The sequence below is a fragment of the Neolamprologus brichardi genome, chromosome 3 (genome assembly GCF_056152115.1).
Source record: "Neolamprologus brichardi isolate AB-2024 chromosome 3, ASM5615211v1, whole genome shotgun sequence".
Classification (NCBI taxonomy): Eukaryota; Metazoa; Chordata; class Actinopteri; order Cichliformes; family Cichlidae; genus Neolamprologus; species Neolamprologus brichardi.
The window spans coordinates 59,797,308-59,816,352 of NC_142106.1; the positions used below are offsets into that span (position 1 = coordinate 59,797,308).

General features: G+C 41.5%; 1 protein-coding gene across 20 annotated transcripts in view; it reads right to left on the minus strand.

Moving 5' to 3' along the window:
* The window catches only part of LOC118453432 (protein NLRC3-like), an 815,502-nt gene that overhangs the window by 305,575 nt on the left and 490,882 nt on the right, over positions 1–19,045 (minus strand). For 4 of the 20 annotated variants that reach the window (XM_087837947.1, XM_087837965.1, XM_087837975.1 and 1 more), the window contains one exon: positions 1,094–2,894. The exons of 7 other annotated variants lie outside the window; for them this stretch is intronic. In XM_087837947.1, the coding sequence (XP_087694073.1) occupies positions 1,094–2,894 (1,801 nt within the window). Of the gene's footprint in view, positions 1–1,093; positions 2,895–3,022; positions 3,210–3,371; positions 3,451–5,081; positions 5,108–8,637; positions 8,752–8,820; positions 8,920–9,003; positions 9,154–13,208; positions 13,236–19,045 lie in introns of those variants that run through there. 9 more of the 20 variants (XM_087837974.1, XM_087837972.1, XM_087837942.1 and 6 more) reach the window with 8 other exon arrangements.

Genomic DNA, 19,045 nt, shown 5'->3' on the forward strand with positions numbered 1-19,045 from the left:
GGGCAGACTCAAACCAGGCCCTGGAGTCACGACTCTAACCTTCAGTACATGGGTCACCTGCTCAGCCAGGTAAGCTACAGCAGTCAGCAGTGTGTGAGTTAATTTGAAGACAATGATGACTATAAGTCAGGTAAAAAAAAAAACTTATCATCAGCCAACAAGGGGAAAACGGTGAGCTTGAATGACCAAGCTTTGACCAAGGGTGGATCACTCCTCGGTCTTATTGCCCAAAGAGTGAACCACCCTGCATGGCCATCAATGTGGTGCAACGAAGGCCATCATACAGTACAGGCCATCCAAGCTGATTTTTAACTTTTCGTCCCAGATACTACCTTAAAAATCATCTAGATTAGGATATGTTGGCTGTTCTAGATCCAATCACAACAAACAGAGAGCTGTTGTGTGTCCAACGTGAACAGGAAGAATATATACATGCATAAAGTCAATAAAGTCAGAAGGTTTGCTTTAGACTGTGCTGCAGTTTATCATCAAAGACTGACAAACAGGCACCATGCTGCCAATAAATTGCATCAAGTCTGACTTGAGGTTTTTCCTTTTTTTTATATCAAGATTACATTTTATAGCAACCACAGCAGAGATAACCAGGGAAGGTGTGCTTGAGGGGATATAGCTAAAACAGCTGGTTTCAGACTGAAGATGAACTGAGGTGCTGCACCCAAGTCTGCAGGTTCAGGGAGGGACAAACATCTGCTGCAGCCAGATTGGAGTGAAAGGAGAGAGCAGGCCAACAACAACAAAGAAACAACAAAAACACTGTGGAAGACCGAAGCAGAGTTTAGTTTAAAGTGGAACTAAGGATGTTTCTCTGGCTGCAATGATTCACTGAGTAATTCAAATGCTTTCTTTAATGCAGGACCCACCATGCATGTAAAAGCAAGTGTTTTACCAATATTTGTGACTAAAAATAGACCTGCCTTAGAAATGTATCTAGGAGTATGCATGTGAATATAAAGTATCACAACATTAGGCACATGCAGCCTAAGTTTTTAAACAAAGAGTTTATGGTGAATTCAGCGTCTCAGATGACACAGTTGGATGTTAAAAGTAAAGACATGAGTACAAATGTACTTACAGAGCTTTGTTGGAGGCTTTGACCACTGGCAGCAGCCTCAGAAGAGCCTCCTCTGAAGCAGAGTATTTCTTCAGGTCAAACACATCCAGATCTTTTTCTGATGATAGTAAGATGAAGACCAGAGCTGACCACTGAGCAGGAGACAGTTTATCTGTGGAGAGACGTCCTGAACTCAGGGACTGTTGGATCTCCTCCACTAGAGAACGATTATTCAGTTCATTCAGGCAGTGAAACAGATTGATGCTTTTCTCTGCAGACAGATTCTCACTGAGCTTCTCCTTGATGTACTGGACTGTTTTCTGATTGGTCTGTGAGCTACTTCCTGTCTGTGTCAGCAGACCTCGTAGGAGAGTCTGATTGGTCTGCAGTGAAAGACCCAGGAGGAAGCGGAGGAACAAGTCCAGGTGTCCATTTGGACTCTGTAAGGCCTTGTCCACAGCACTCTGGTGGAGAGATTGAAGTTTTAGTTTGTTAAATAATTTAGACTTCTTGGAGGTTGTTTGTTGTTGTTCCATCAGATTGAGTCCAGAGTTGATGAAGGTCCGATGGACATGAAGAGCAGCCAGAAACTCCTGAACACTCAGATGGATGAAGCAGAACACCTTGTCCTGGTACAGTCCTCTCTCCTCTTTAAAGATCTGTGTGAACACTCCTGAGTACACTGAGGCTGCTCTGATATCGATGCCACACTCTGTCAGGTCTGATTCATAGAAGATCAGGTTTCCTTTCTGCAGCTGATCAAAAGCCAGTTTTCCCAGAGACTCCATCATCTTCCTGCTCTCTGGACTCCAGTGTGCATCTGTCTCAGCTCCTCCATCATACTTGACCTTCTTCACTTTGGCCTGAACCACCAGGAAGTGGATGTACATCTCAGTCAGGGTCTTGGGCAGCTGTCCTCCCTCTCTGGTTTCCAGCACATCCTCCAGAACTGTAGCAGTGATCCAGCAGAAGACTGGGATGTGACACATGATGTGGAGGCTTCGTGATGTCTTGATGTGGGAGATGATCCTGCTGGCCTGCTCCTCATCTTTGAATCTCTTCCTGAAGTACTCCTCCTTCTGTGGGTCAGTGAACCCTCTGACCTCTGTCACCATGCCAACACAGTCAGGAGGGATCTGATTGGCTGCTGCAGGTCGTGTGGTTATCCAGAGGCGAGCAGAGGGAAGCAGTTTCCCCCTGATGAGGTTTATCAGCAGCACATCCACTGAGGTGGACTTTCTAGGGTCAGTTAGGATTGTAGTTTTGTGGAAGTCCAGAGGAAGTCGACACTCATCCAGACCATCAAAGATGAACACAACCTGGAAGTCTTCAAAGCTGCAGATTCCTGCTTCTTTGGTTTCAGTAAAGAAGTGATGAACAAGTCCCACCAAGCTGAACTTTTCCTCTTTCAGCACATTCAGCTCTCTGAAAGTGAATGGAAATATGAACTGGATGTCCTGGTTGGCTTTGTCTTCAGCCCAGTCCAGGGTGAATTTCTGTGTTAAGACTGTTTTCCCAATGCCAGCCACTCCCTTTGTCAGCACTGTTCTGATTGGTTCATCTCTTCCAGGTGAGGCTTTAAAGATGTCTTCTTGTCTGATGGTTGTTTCTGGTCTGTGTGGTTTCCTGGATGCTGTTTCAATCTGTCTGACCTCATGTTCATCATTGACCTCTGCAGTCCCTCCCTCTGTGATGTAGAGCTCTGTGTAGATCTGATTCAGAAGGGTTGGGTTTCCTGCTTTAGCGATGCCCTCAAACACACACTGGAACTTCTTCTTCAGAGCAGATTTAAGGTTACAGTGACAAACTGCAGCTTGAAGTTCTGAATGAGAAGAAAAATAAACACTCAATTCCAAAAAGAACTAATCTTTAAAACATGTTGCTCCATCTTCCATCTCTGGAAAATGTTCATTTATCCAGCAAATTAAATCTTTACAGAAATCCTCTTACTGCTCTGCAGACGGTCAGCCAGCTCCTCCTGCTTCATTCTCCTCAGGAAGTCCACTGTGATCTTCACAAATGCCTCTCTGCTGCTGCTTCTCTGACTCTCTAAGCATTCTGGGTAATCTGGACTCAGAACCTTCTGGATCTTCTTCAGCTCGTTCTTCACAAAAGTGATGATGTTGTCCTCCAGCAGCTGGAACAGAATACTTTATGAATGAGCCAATCAGACGTAAATCATGGAGTCAAACATCAGATCCATGTTGGACACACTGACAATCCACTGGTCTACAAAGAGCAGCATGGAGATGACTGTGAACAGAACAGATGTAACAGTAGTTGTTGTACATGTACAGACCATAAATATGGAGACCAGCTGTGTTTGATGCTGCTGGGCAGACTGACCACTGGGAACCTCTGAGCTCTGCTGGTCCACTCTGTGGAGGAATCATGAAGATCAACACAGGATAAAGATCCAGGAGTTTCTGCTCAAATAACTTCATCTGAATCAACTTTGTCAAGTTTTAAACTCTCAGATTGTGAACATATCAGTAATTTTCAGTCTGTTTTCATGGACGTCCTTTCAGTGGTGATGTCAGGGATGATTTTGAAGAAGCTCATTAAACTGAACCATCAGCAGATCACTGCTCCAAAACCAGAACATGATCCGAGGTCTCCCTCCACCACCAGAACACCAGCTTTACTAACGTGGTAGATCAGTGTAGTACAGATCAATAACTGATGAGTCATTTGATCAAAATCACTGAGTGCTTCACATCTGAGCCTCTGATGTTTCTGTAGACATTTTGCATATTTAATGAATGTCTGACAGTTTTACAATCATTCTATGAATACAGTGGAAATGTTGTGTTATAGTCTCCATGTTTTTTCTACCATCATAAATTCTTAAGTTCAGAAAATTAGATTATTTTTTCACAGCTGAAAAACAACAACATTTATTCTCTATTGAAATCTGCATCGTCCACTCCAAAGGTCACAATCTGAAGGTAACATCTGGTTTGTTCCCTGTGATTAAATGTGAGCATCAGTATGGTGGGATTTATCCACTACATCCACACCACTGTGGTTCAGTGTTGTCCTGATGGAGTCTCATTAACAGCAGCCAGTATGATCCAGGCTTTAGCTGCTGGGTCTCTGTGTGACCTCTCAGACTGTTTAACAGATAAGACACAAAGAGAATCAGAGCAGCTCTGTTCTTTAAAGACAAACATGAACCCACTCAGGTCACACTTTCCCCACAGATATGAGCATCACTGTCCTCAAACAGTAAATGACCAAGTCTAACATTTGGATCTTTTCTCTTTCATTGTTTTCTTTTTAATGAATCTTTGTAACAATCTGAGGATGTTTCAGGTCATATTTATCCAGGAAACACAAACATGTAAAGGAGTCATCACAGCTCTCTGACCTCGTTGCTCCAGGTTCAGCACTGAAGAATGGAGGTAGATCTTTGGACCGGTCACTCCTCACAGACGGACAGCTGGACCCTGCAGACTCTGCTCTGTCGTCCTCTTCCTCCATCATCATCTTTTTGTGGACTTCAGTCAGTCTGAGAGGTAAACCACAAACACTCAGTGAGTTCACATTAACAGGAGTAACTGAGTTACAGTCGCTGACCTCTGACCTGTCATGTGACCTAGAAACCAGGTCATATGATCCATATCAGGGATCACAGAAACCTGATCTCACCTGCTGGCTCTGACATTTAAGACCTTCCAATAACAAAACACAAAAAGCAAGAAATTGACAGAACATTAGGAACAGCAATGAGTCTGATACAGTCAGCTCTCTGTAAACTCCAACCTCAGTTTGAATTAAAGCTCTTTTATGGTCACTCATACCATTTAGGATCACATGATGTTCACACATGATATCTGTGACTGTCCTAGTTTAACATGTAACGTTCATGTTGATGCAGATCTCAGCTCCAAATCAGCTCTGCTGAATTATGTAAAGTTTCTCTGACATCAGGGATCAGACGCTTCCATGAACACACCTCCATGTTTCTGTTTCTCTGACACACTGAATTCAAACAGTCTGAGGAAACAAGGATGAACTTAGAGCTCCTTCAGGCTCTGACTCACTGACATTTGCGACGAGTGGAATAATACCATATAGCTGTTACAACTGCACACATTTTTAAATCTTGGTTTATAACAGCACACGCAGTCATCACACTTTTGAGGCAGATTTTCTCCATAAAAATCACACAAAATGCTCTCAAAGGTTCATTTTATATCTTTTTTTTTTTTTTTTTTAACCAAGCTTGATTTTTTCGATCTGACCCATTAGATCACTGATTGGTCAGATCGGTCAGAGCTGCTCCGGCTCACTCAGTGGTCTGAAAGGATTCCTCTGCCTCCTCATTTATGATCCCAACTCTGCTAACAAGAGTTCAAACTAAACTAAACTCCTCACTGACATCCTGAAACATGAGCCAGAGCTTTAACTCCTGGATCTAACCCTGACATTGTCCCTGCTGCTGCTCTGAGAACCAAGAATCTCTCTTTCTTTCTTTTCTCGTTCAGGAACATGAGGACCAACTCATCATCGCTTTGTGTCATTTTTTTTTCACAGTCCAATTTCTGAGGAGAAATTTTCCATAAAAACATGCTGTTTCTAGGTTACATGGTCATTTCGGATCCGTAAAATTCAGAATTTCGTGTCGTTTTCACGCAACGTGTTGAATGTGTAACTTTAACTTTCGATCCGAGGCTACAGAACAAACCTCCAGGACTAATGGAAAACTTTTTTTTCTCTTGTAAAATCAAAGCGACAGCAGAGCGATCCGATAAAGAAATGTCCTTACAAACCAAATATTCACAGCATATTTCTGTTTGTGGCAGAAACATCTGTTTCACATCATGTACAGCGGCCTCACTTAGGGCGCGGTCGGCCTCGTTGGTCCAGCTGTGAGTCCAGTAAAAGTTGAAGTACGAATTCAATTTCTTTACTAAACTAAAAGTAAAAGGTACAGGTTCTGAAATATACTCAAAGTAAGTCTCTTTTAATGTGACATCTGGTGATAAAAAGAGACTGCTTTTCATGCGTTTCTATTGAGGCTTAGCTGTTTGACGGCTTGTAGTGATGTAAAATAAGAACTCCCCAAAAATGTGTTAAACAGAAAGTAATTGTTATGGTCCTGGATCTCTGACCCAGTGTTTATGTGTTTTGTGGGTTAATTAATATTCTTTGATTTAGTGTTAATCATGGTTCAGTTTCCTTGCATCCCCTGTGTACAGTGGCGGTTTTTGATACGGGCGACATGGGCTGCAGCTCACAACTCGCAAGATAAAACAAAATAAAAACAAATCAACAAACACAAAAACTGAAGATATCATGATATAGACTAGTAATTTGCACCGATGTGTTTTCTAAATTCTATCACACACATATACGTGAAAAGTGAGCGCGAGGGCCCTCGGTGCACCTGGAGTCCCAGAAAGAAAAAAAAACCCCTAAACAAAGCAAATCTTTGCACTAAGGTGTAGGTCTGTTAGGTTATGTTGTGGTGATTCTCAGGTTGGGGGATGGGTGTTCATACTGGAGTGCAAAATTAAAACCAATGGAAGATGGACAAGAAAAGGTCAAAGGTCATCAGGCTCTCAGTTTAGAAAAAAGAGAAAAGAAGAGGAGAAACAAGTAAAAGATAAATGTAAGCAGATGTGACTTCGGATGATGGCAGTTATTATGTATCCTGAAACAGGATAACATTCATTAGTAGGGAAAACTGCTGTTTACCTTTGTTAGCCACTTGGCTATGATAGTAAACAGTAGATAGACAGTAGACACTGATGTGGCTTATTGAATCTTTTGGACTGTGTTCAGTATTAATTAGCCATTAATTAGAAAAAGAGATGTATTGTTGATTTGTCTGTTATTCTCAGTGTGTGATGAATTATAATGCCTGTTTGTTAGCGAATGCTATCTATCTGTGTGTATGTGTATGTGTGTACGCACACACACAGACACACATGAACTGGAAAAATTTGAATATCTTGCAAAAGTTCATTTATTTCACTAATTCAACTTAAAATGTGAAACTAATATATGATATCAACCCAGTACATATAAAGCAAGATATTTCAAGCCTTTATTTTTTATAATTTTATATTTTTATTTTTACAGTTTTGATGATTATGGCTTACGGCTTATGAAGTTGATTAGTTCCAGCTGTTGTTTAACTGAATTTCTCTGAGGAACCAACTCGAGGGATTAAAAAAGTTCTCTCTCTGTTTCCCCTCTTTAGCCTCGTTACAAACACTACAGCTAACAAGTGGATTTTCCTGTTTTAGCTCAGCCAACCTCTGAGCTCTGCTGCTCCACTCTGTGGAGGAACCATGGACACACACACACACACACACACACACACACACACACACACACACACACACACACACACACATATATCTCTATATATATATAGATGTGTTCAGTCACTTTTGCTGCTTCCCTTGTTGCATCTGTATTTGTAGTTTCTCTGTCAGAGATCAAAATGATCAATTATACAAATGATCCTCCAGAGTCCTTCCACTGTTATCCTGATCACTGACACTTCTTTGTTGTGTTTTAAACTCTGTAAAAACACAAAGATCATAATTCCCTGAATGACTTCAGTGTTTTTCTAACTGAACTTTGTTTCAAAGGCAGTTTCTCAGTAAATGTACTTGTGTGTACTTGTGAAACGTCATCATTCACAGATCAAGTACGTTTCAACTCAAAGTACGTATAAAGCCAAGTGTGTAAGTTCATCTCTGAATGTTTGTGATTCCTACGTTAAGTTTAACAACGATATATGAAGCTGGGACGTCTGTGCGCTGCTGAGTCTGTTTGTTTGTTCATTCCAACCATCAAACTGTTCACCTGCAGCACAGTTTGTTTGTTTTTCAAAGTAAAACTGTGAAACACTTTTTTCATACTTGTTTTTTTTCATACAACAGCTCACACTGACATCATCCTGATAAAAGATGAGTGCAGGAAAACCGTGTTTGCATTTATTTGCACTGCTTTCCATGTGTGAATGAGGCGAGTATCAAAGTGCTCAGAGGAGAAAAGCTCCATATAAAAACCATTACTCCCAGTATTATTCCAAACTGGTCCAGCCTATAAAGATGAACTCTGTGTGAACAGCTGACCTGTGTCATGTGACCAAGAACACAAACATGATCTACTGTCAGATCAGGACACGTCACAGTTACTGTGTTACTGTTTAACAGCACACTGCAACATTCACACGTTCGTCTAACAAACTGGATCATTAACAGCTGCATTTTCACACGTTTCACTTTGATTCACTACAGATTCAGCAGACAGAAAGAAGTTGATGAGGAAACAACAGTTCAGTTCATTTCTGTCCTGGTTGATGAAGATGGCAGCACTGCTGAGGAGCAGGAAGTGGGGATCAGACTGAGTGAAGAGTTTCAGGACAGAGAGTTTGAGAACATCTCCTCTTCCTAAAAATAATCTCTGAGTATCTGCTGTGTTTGTGGAAACACTCCAACACACAGCGCTGCACATATGAACATGTGTGTGAAACAGAGCTGACATTAAACATGATGGAGGATTTATTCACAAACACACAACAACATTTACACACACATTACCTCTCTGCAGGACGACACACGCCTGATTTAAAGTCAACAACAGCATCTTTAGACCGGTCACTCTGTAAGGACACAGAGCTGGGTGGAGGTCCAGGTTTGAGTCTCTGATGGATCCTGAAAAAGTTATAAATCTTCAGTAAAATTCTCATCACATATCAGCTGATATTATTGGTGTTAGCTTACCTTTTCTCAGCTGACTGTCTTTGCTCAAATCTCTTAATGGCATCTTTGATTGAGTTACTCTCATAGGACACAGAGCTGGGTGGAGGTCCAGGCTGGTTCCTGTGAATAATGATGGAGCAGTGATGTGAGTGCTGAGCTGTGACATGGAGAAGAGTCATGGACAGTTAGAGATGGTCATCTCACCTCTGAGCTTTGGTCTGGCTCTCATGTTCCCCACACAGAGTGCTTTTAGAGGGAGGGACTCCCTCCTCTCTGTCCTCACACTGATCCATGCTGCTCAATTCACATCAGCTCTTACATCAGCTGTTACTTCTACAAACAGTATCTGCTGCTTAGGGCCACCACTTCCTCCACGTGCCGCTGCGGAGATTCAGAAAATGAATCTGAACCTGAAAAACAGATTTTCTATGTGTTTTATTGGAAATCTTTGTTTCTTATATTTTCTCCCCTGACATGTAGATCTGTACTGTATTAGAGTTCATAGCAGGAACAAAGATCCCAGCATGATTTCTCTGTTTGGGAAATCTTCCAGTTATTTCCTTGAACCTGGTTAGTGAACTGAGTCAGTGCTAGACTGTATAAATGCTGTTTCACTGGATGCTACCACATAAAACACATTTAGCAGCTCACCATTCTCTAAGGCTACGTTCACTCTGCAGGTCTTGATGCTCAATTCAGATTTTTTGATCAAATCTGATTGTTTTGTCTGCTCGTTCACACTACAAATAAAATGTGACAGCAAACGTGCTCTAGTGTGAACGCTCAAAGCCGCCGCATGCGCAAAAGAAGACGTCACACACAACGCGCTCTGTTTAGACCCAGACCAACAGTATTGTTTGACTGATGGTCTTAATATAAAGACTTCAGACTTCACGTTTCCCACTTTTTGCTTTAAGTTATTTTGTTATTTACATAATAATGTAAATAACCTAATAATGATCCTTATTGCTGTTTTAGAGGAGCGCTGCTTCAAAGGATAGCTGCAGATTTCTGTCAGAATCTGCAGATTATACAGAACAAATAAAATGTTCACGTTTCTCCAACGTTGTCTTCCCAACAGTTTCACTGGATGGACAGGAAGCGTTCACGATGTCTTCTCTGGCGCTAATAATTGGCGTCTGTCTCGTGTCAGTGACGTAAAAGACAGATTTAAAGTGACATGACCATCAAACAGCAGCTTTCTAAAACATCAGATATGTATCAGATTCAGGACCACATACGAAAGTGACCCAGATCAGATTTGAAAATATCAGATTTGTGCCGTTCACACTGTCACCATGATGGATTTGGGTCACATAGGGTCAAAAAAGTCAGATTTGATGCGCTTTCGCCTGCAGTGTGAACGTAGCCTAATATGGAGAACACCAGATCTGCAGCAGGGTTTGGATTTTTGTCGTTTTATCTTGATGGCATGTGAACAAGGTTTTTGTTTGATTGTTTGTTTTAAATCAGCTAACTTGTGGAGAAACTAGAAAGAAAAACTTGTAAAGATCCTCAAACACAGTCCGATCAGAAGAAGTGGGTCCTGAGCATTAAAGTCAGCATTAGCTCTCTGCTCTGTCTTACATCATTTTCATGAAAAGATATTTTAATGATTTTGGTGTTTTCAGCCAAGGAAACCATGTCCATGAACATTTATAGCACCAAAATAGAAAAACTAGTAGCTGCATGCAGCATAGTTTCAGTTTTCAGAACACCTGATCTCAGTGATGCACCAATGGTAACAACACTCATTTAACAGAGCTGTATAAAGGCTAAGAGACATCAGGGGTTTGATTTAGATCATACATTTGATTTATTTTATGTCTTGACATAAAATTAATTTGTTTTATGTCAAGTAAATTAAAATATCTCACTTCCTGTTCTGTTCTATCAACTCCATCAGTTTCTGTGATGCCTCAGTGATCAGCCATCAACAGAAGAATGTTTAACTTCCTCATGTTTAAGTGCGTCACACTATGCCTGTGTTTGAACATTAAACATGTTATTACATGTAACTTTACTGTGCGCTGTTTCTTCTGTTTTTGAATCAAGTCTTCTGTTTTTCATGAATAAACGAGTCCTTGTTAAAGATGTTAAAGGAAAGCATCAGCAGTCAGGAACAGATGGCTTCGAGCCCTCTGCTGACCAGGAGCAGCACAAGGTCTTAGACAGACTCAGACCTGATCTTCTGGACACAACCGTCTGATTCTTGTTAAAAAAGTTCAGATCTTTCTATCTGAACATTTCCCACACAGGTAAGAACTCACAAAGGACCAAACAACTAATTACTTTTGTCCCTTGAACAGTTCATTTGTGTTTAATTTGAAACAGATCAAACACTAGTATCAGGCTTGCGTTCTGCACTTTATATCTTACACATCTTCAGTTATGGAGTGAGAGGTTTAAATGCGTTTGAGGCTGTGAGACTTTGCTCTTACATTAAAGTCATGATTTACTAAGAATTCATCACAACAAACAGAATCGTAACATGCATCAGTTCAACTGTTTAACTCATCTAAATGTACCATTAAGTGACTGGATAAATGTATTTAATACAAGAGTAACCTGGTTCGTTGGCAAAGGTTTGTAGCTAAATTCAGGGCAACAAACTTAAATACAATCAAGTGACTCTTCATTCAGACTGAAAATAGTTCAAAAAGGACAAAGTTCAAAGTGTTCAACAAAAAACTGCAAAGACTTCAATGGGATGGCAACACACAGACACAAGAGACACACTGTGACCAACTAACAGTGATTAAAATCTTCAAACACTAAAAGAAGTCAGACTCAGGTCCCTGATTAAAACACAATGAACACAAAACCCTCAGAGTGTGACAGCAGCAATCAATGTGTTCATCACAATAGAAAGACACAGAAAAGCAGAAGAGTCCAAATATATTTTTAAACTTGTGTATTTTAAACTTGCAAACTCCATATGCAGATATTATCAGCACACACAGCATTTAAAACATGAATCTTATGTCTGATTGACTTTGCAGTGACCCTGAACTAAACTGAGCTGCTTTGTTTTGTGTTTTTTCACTTCAGTAAAACCTGAATGCCAACTTCTTAACAACAAACTGATTTGATCTCTTTGTCCTTGTTTAAAGGGAAAAACAATGTTACATGACGATACTGATTAGTGTCAGTTGGGTCTAAAGTTACACACAGAACCATTTAAACTGTTGATCACAGTAACAAATGTTTAAGTGCAGAGTAACTGACTGATAATCAGTGTGGATTCCAATCAATCAGTAATCTATAATCATGTGTCTTCAAACACAAGCGATCCAAAGTGTGTCCTGAAATAAGAGCTGAACATCTGGTCCAAACATCACAGAGCAGAAACAAACAAACTGTTAAAGGAGGAAACAACACAAACGTACAGTTTCTTCAAACACCAACAACAAGCTCCACAGCTGGACACCAAACACAGAAACCCAGGTGAGCTGCTTCCTGGAAGGAGGCGGTACTCCACCTGAAGTAGGACAGGAGTCAGATTTTCACATTAAGAGCATGCTATTCTCTAGTTAATTTAAGATTTGGCTCATTCCTTCTCATTGCCATTTCAAGGTACTAACACTTATTTCATGTGGGAAAGCGCCCTTAACCCCTTCAAAGTTTATACGTCACAGTTCTTTAATACGTCGGCTCAACTGTCAACAACGTTGAGTCCAGATGTGTGGACAGCTTTGTGCTTCCTCAAACCTTTGTTCAAGTTCAATACAGTGCTCCCTCATTATAACGCGGTTGTACAAAAGCCAGTTGGCAGAACTGACGAACAGAGCCACATCTGCCGAGTAAATATATCAGTATACAGCTGCCAAATAGCCAATGAGCAGGGAGGCAACCCATCCTCTTCACCAATCAGAAGACACAATTCTACCTCATCATTACGCTTCGACGCAGAGAGTTCGGTCAGAGCTGCAGGTGGGGAGAGTCAGCAGAGGTGTGCGTCCATGAGACTGTAAGTTTCTGTGTTTTATCCTGTTTGTTCTTTGCTGCGGCCATTATCCTCCTTTGTTTAAATCCTTGGCGCACACTTAGTTTACCGAATGTTACTGTCATTTACTGCGAAGCAGCCTCTGCCAGGCGCTCATTATGGGACCGTCACTAATTTCTCATGTTGGCACTTGTGTAAAGAGCCTAGTTAGGATTTATGTAAATAGTTGTGACGGAGTTACACCGTCCTGGGCCGCAGACAGCTGATCTGGGCGCATACACGCACCACCACCATTAGTTTCTACAATTACCGTGAATGACGTGTTTGTGCTGCCATTTATATCCAACAACATCAAGCAGTTAAATCAGAGAGTTCATGTTACTAACAGCTCAGCTTTCTGCAGCAGACAGAGGCTGGACTTTAAAATCAATGAAGATCTTTAGACGCGTCACTCTGTAAGGACACACAGCTGGGTTCAGGTCCAGCAGGTCTCCCATAGATCCTGTTAGAGAAGAAAAATGTGTTTTTCATTTGCAGGCACAGAAGCTATTGAAGACTAAGCACACCTTCATTATCCTAAAGAGAAACTGGTTTGCAGGCTAAACATAAGCAGTGTAAGTCTCTGCAATGTAAGAACAGAGATAAACACTGTCATTTACACTGTTCAGGATTATGGTCGTACTGTGAGCAGCTGGAGTTTAAATGTATTGTATTATATGTATGTAAGAATTCCTCTGGGTTATTCAAAGAAAAGGCTGAGGATGAGTTGGTTAGAGCACAGAGTTTAAATACATGGACTGAACCATGTGACCTTTACAGACAGCTGGGACCAGAGTCGAGCTTTGCATGAACAGTTTCTAACTGGAAGCTGTAAAATAACAGATCAAAACCAGTGAGAGGCACAAAATCAAGTTTCCATAAAACTCAGAGAGAAACTATTCAAACTGAACAATTTGTAATCAGGTCTTGCGATAAGCCCTCAGAGATTATGGTCCTATTAAAATCTTTCTTTCTTAAATGGGAGGTGATCCAGCGTTAACAAAGAGGGTGGAAGCTGTGCTAGGGCTGTCTCGAGACAGTCGAGGATTTTCAATGCGAAGATCTCTAATTGGTATAAAAACCTGGCTTGTCGGCAAAATAACGCAAAATACACTCTCTAGTTTTTACCTATCAGTGCTTCAACAGCAGATTTGGTAAAGAAAACAAGGGAACAAGGTGCTAAATGATAGTATAGAAAAAAAACTTTGACTCAGGTCTAAATAAAAACCCAAACAAATCAGATTTTAGCTACAAGGACTAAAGTTTACGTCATTACTCTCTTACTCTTTTCCCCTTGTCCAGCTTTCTCTTGCTTGCTCTCTTCTGCTGTTTTTCCCCTCCCACTAGTGAGTGGGACTCTGGTTACAGGATGGATGGGAAGCTTGAAACAGACATGTTGACACTGTGCCAAGCTTCCCAAGCGCAGATGTTTCGAAACACTGAACCACACCAGTGTTTTGAACCACACTGCTCAGAAGTTTGGTGTAAAACAACCAGGTGGCCTGACCCTGACTACACGAGGCTTTAGTGCCCCAGTCTCAACACGTTGCAACAACAAACAAATGACTGAGAACATTAACTCATATTAGCATAGAGAGAGTGGCACACTAAGCTCTATAATAACTAAAATATCTCAATAAAAACGGCGTCTGCTTGTGGACGCACAGGTAAGACTTGCTTGTAAAAAGCTCACCAATCTGAGTTTATTCCAAATAATCATTGCACTAACAGAGAAATGCTTCTCATCCTTGTTCTAAGCAAAGGTTTTGGGATAACCAGCAGAGCCTCTGCTGAGGACCTCAGATTATAATTAGGTTATGAATATTATGAATGGATTATGAATAATATGTGACAAGATCTGATTCCAGAGCATGATGATGGGTTACAAAAATCTAACCTAGAGAAAATCTAACATGTATATCACCATCTTTAATGTCTTTTGGATAGACCGTGCTGATGTAACTGAGTCTTCTACACGGCATAAAACAAGACTGATTCAGGATCAGGCGGTTGTCAAAAGTGAAGTGGGGACGTTTAGAAAACTGGTTCATCTTCAGGGACAAAGCACTCAGAAGTGTTGAATATGGGTTAGCTGCAATAGGGCAGGAATAATGACAACGGTTTGATCTGTATTTAGCTACAAGATGTTTTGTGCCATCTAGGATTTAATATTATGGATGTGGTCATTCAGTGTGCTGAGTTAGGGTCACAAATCATTCATGTGCACATCAACTGAAATCCTCCTTTCATCATGTGTGCTGTCCAAATATCAGCTGCTTCTTTCCTGCTTCATCTCAGTGTCAGCTGAGAGAACGACAAACCCACTACGTGTCAACATTTGATGGATGATGACACAGAAATGTGAAATGATATTGACCTAAATCTGTCCTGATGATGATGAGAAGCTCTGATGAGTTGTGACTCTCTGAGGTGTTACTAGGATGTAGAAACACTGGAGCTCAGCCCTGAAATCTTTGCTGTTTTCACTTGATAACAGCAGCTGTTTAAAGTTACTGAGTGTGTTTGACAGTAAAGTGAATGTAAATGTGAGACACTGTGTGCTCACAGCTAAAGGCTGCAGTCAGCTGTGTTAGAGCCTCTTTCACACAATGATCCTTTAATAAACACTCAGAGCTCCATGTTGATGAAGCAGTCATGTGTGAGCTTGTGTGCTGACATGTTGACAGTTTGACTTCAGCTTTTACTGAAGAAAATCCACAGAAGGCTGAAAGTGAAGCATCACTTCCTGTTTGAGGAGAGCCAACAGTCTGTTTACACGTCATGTCTGAGTTACAGCTGGAATAAATGATCATTTGCAAAGTCTGCTGCTCTTTCTGTAACCATCTGACCATCAACTAACTCTGTGCTGCTGCTGCTCTCATTCACAAAGTGCTCAATTACATTTTTAACTCGTGTAAGAGCTCTTAGTGTTAGCTTAGTGTTAGCTTAGCGTTAGCTTAGCGTTAGCTTAGCGTTAGCATGCTGTGTGGCTAGCTTAGCGTCAGAGCTCTGCAAGTGTCTCGTGTGTAAATATTAATCACAGTGACAGTAAAGGAGGTAAAGGGCTGTGACGTCATCACGTACGCTGCGTCCTCTGTGGGCTCTGAGTGAACTCACAAAGTACAAACTACAAGTACACAAACACGAACGTAGCTCAGAGTGGCGGACACACTCGGCCTCGTTGGTCCAGCTGTGAGTCCGTTACCGTGAACTATGGAGCGGCAGATTTGTGCTGAACTAAGCTGCACACAGCTGATGTTAGCCAGGAAAACATTACACACTGACTTTAATGGAGAGACCGGAAATACAAACACACACAGTTTGTTGTGTGAAGAAATCAAACATGAGCTGAACAAACAGTAAAGTTCCTAAAGACAAACTGTTAAAGGAGGAAACAAAGCAAACTTACAGTTTCTTCACACACCAACAACAAGCTCCACTCCACACCTGGACACTAAACACGGACACACAGGTGAGCTGCTTCCTGGAAGGAGGCGGGGCTCCACCTGAAACTCAGCACAGGTGGGAGGGGCTCAGCTCTGTGTGTGCTGATGTGTTAACTTTAAAAATCTGCGTCTGACTGCTCAGACTGAGTCAGAGTAAAGTTCACATGCTGACGTGTGGAGACATGAAACCTTGTTGTAGCTGCAGGTGTGAACACACTGATCCCAGATCAGCTCTGCTGTATTTGTAACATGAACATTTCTGCTGCAAAGCTTCAAATGTTCAGCATGTTTCTCTGTTTCCAGTCTATAGATCCAGTCACACTTTCTACCTTCACCTGTGCAGGAAAGACTGAGAGCAGAGCTGAAACCAAGCGTCCAATCAGTGAGCAGCATCAACACCTGAGCTTCATTCAGACTCTGTTATGTTATCATTGAAGATGTTGTGTGAATGAAATGATGTAAATATCCAAACAACTTCTTGTATGAAGCAGTCACTGATACACTACTGTGTCGCTGACACACACTGTGCGAGGTCACTTCCTGTGTTTGCTCTTAGAAACATGGCTGTACAGTGTTGTATGTGAGCAGCACACAGCCATACGTCAGCACATCTTCTACATTTACACAGTCAGGCTGTATTAGCAGAACAAAGAAACGCTGTGGATGCTCCTCATTTGAACAAATGTCACTCTGATCCAAAACAAACAGGAAAATGCATCAATACAGAAGATGACAGAGCCAATCAGAAATGTGCATATTACTGCTCAGAGCTGCAGCTTCACTCAACAACTTGTCATATCCAGATTGTTGACACGAGTGATGAAAGGTGTGCTTGTGTTCTCAGAGCTCTGCTTTTTAAACTGGAGCTTATTCCTTCTTCTGATTGGTCGATCTGTGAGCGACTTCCACAACAATGAAATACAGTCAGACTGAGATCCACCACAACTCACAGCTCATCTTTACTACAATCATGTTTTTCAGTCCCATCAGGAAAAGTTTGGGATCCAATAAGATCCACTTAGAGTGGATGTTTCCACTCAGTGTTCCCACATCTTCCAAAGCCAACAACAGCTGAGCTGGACAGAAACAATCCCAGGTTTCCCTGACTGAAGGTCACCATGCTCACCTCAGCGTGGGAGGAGTTTCAGGCCTTCAGACAGACGGCTGCAGGTCAGTGCTGCACCGACGTTGTTGGGTCCTGAGTCATGGGGACAGCAAACGACTTGTCAAAGCATCTGCAGGAGAAGAAAGCTGAACTTTATTAAGCAGCAAAAGGACATCAAAGCACTAGATGTGAGTAAAGAGCTGCTCCTCGGCCCCATCATCGTGTGCTCGCTGCAGCTTCTACATCAGGTTCTAGTGGACAACCATGAACCTGAACTCAACACCTGAAACTGTCCAGCAGCTCTTTGTGTCTCCACGTCTCTGCTGGATGGACTCACCCACTGAAGCCAGGACTCAGTGTGGAGCTGGGTGTGGAAAACGTCCTGTATCACCATCACATGACACAGAGGGTCCACAGAGGGTGTCACGGGTAAGCTCACGGTCACTGGGAGGCTGAGTGTGGAGTCAGTGTTGCTGTGGTTTGTGTGTGTGTGGAGATGAAACACACCAGTGTGTCCTGTCACATCTGTTTGACCTCTGTCACAGTGAGCTGACCTCTGCTCCTCCTGCGTCTCTCACTGGACTAACTTTGTTAGCTGGACAACGATCGTGTCCACAAAATGTTTCCTTACAAGGTGAACGACGTTTCATTTAAACTGAATCTTGGATTTTATTGTGAAAAACCTCCTTCAAACATGTCCGAGCGTTACAGAGTCTGTGGATTTTCCCACAGACGTTGCTCCTGTGCTTCCACAGCTGTCACACAGACACATTACCGACTTCATGTCCAACGAAAGCTGCCAGATTTGTACTTTTCCACATCCTTAAATGTGTTTTCAAATTAAAAGCAGCACTTCCTGTTTCCATGGAGGAAATGTAAACCACGTGGGAGCTTTAAACATTAATGTGTTTTCAAATTAAAAGCAGCACTTCCTGTTTCCATGGAGGAAATGTAAACCACGTGGGAGCTTTAAACATTAATGTGTTTTCAAATTAAAAGCAGCACTTCCTGTTTCCATGGAGGAAATGTAAACCACGTGGGAGCTTTAAACATTAATGTGTTTTCAAATTAAAAGCAGCACTTCCTGTTTCCATGGAGGAAATGTAAACCACGTGGGAGCTTTAAACATTAATGTGTTTTCAAATTAAAAGCAGCACTTCCTGTTTCCATGGAGGAAATGTAAACCACGTGGAAGCTTTAAACATTAATGTGTTTTCAAATTAAAAGCAGCACTTCCTGTTTCCATGGAGGAAATGTAAACCACGTGGGAGCTTTAAACATTAATGTGTTTTCAAATTAAAAGCAGCACTTCCTGTTTCCATGGAGGAAATGTAAACCACGTGGGAGCTTTAAACATTAATGTGTTTTCAAATTAAAAGCAGCACTTCCTGTTTCCATGGAGGAAATGTAAACCACGTGGGAGCTTTAAACATTAATGTGTTTTCAAATTAAAAGCAGCACTTCCTGTTTCCATGGAGGAAATGTAAACCACGTGGGAGCTTTAAACATTAATGTGTTTTCAAATTAAAAGCAGCACTTCCTGTTTCCATGGAGGAAATGTAAACCACGTGGGAGCTTTAAACATTAATGTGTTTTCAAATTAAAAGCAGCACTTCCTGTTTCCATGGAGGAAATGTAAACCACGTGGGAGCTTTAAACATTAATGTGTTTTCAAATTAAAAGCAGCACTTCCTGTTTCCATGGAGGAAA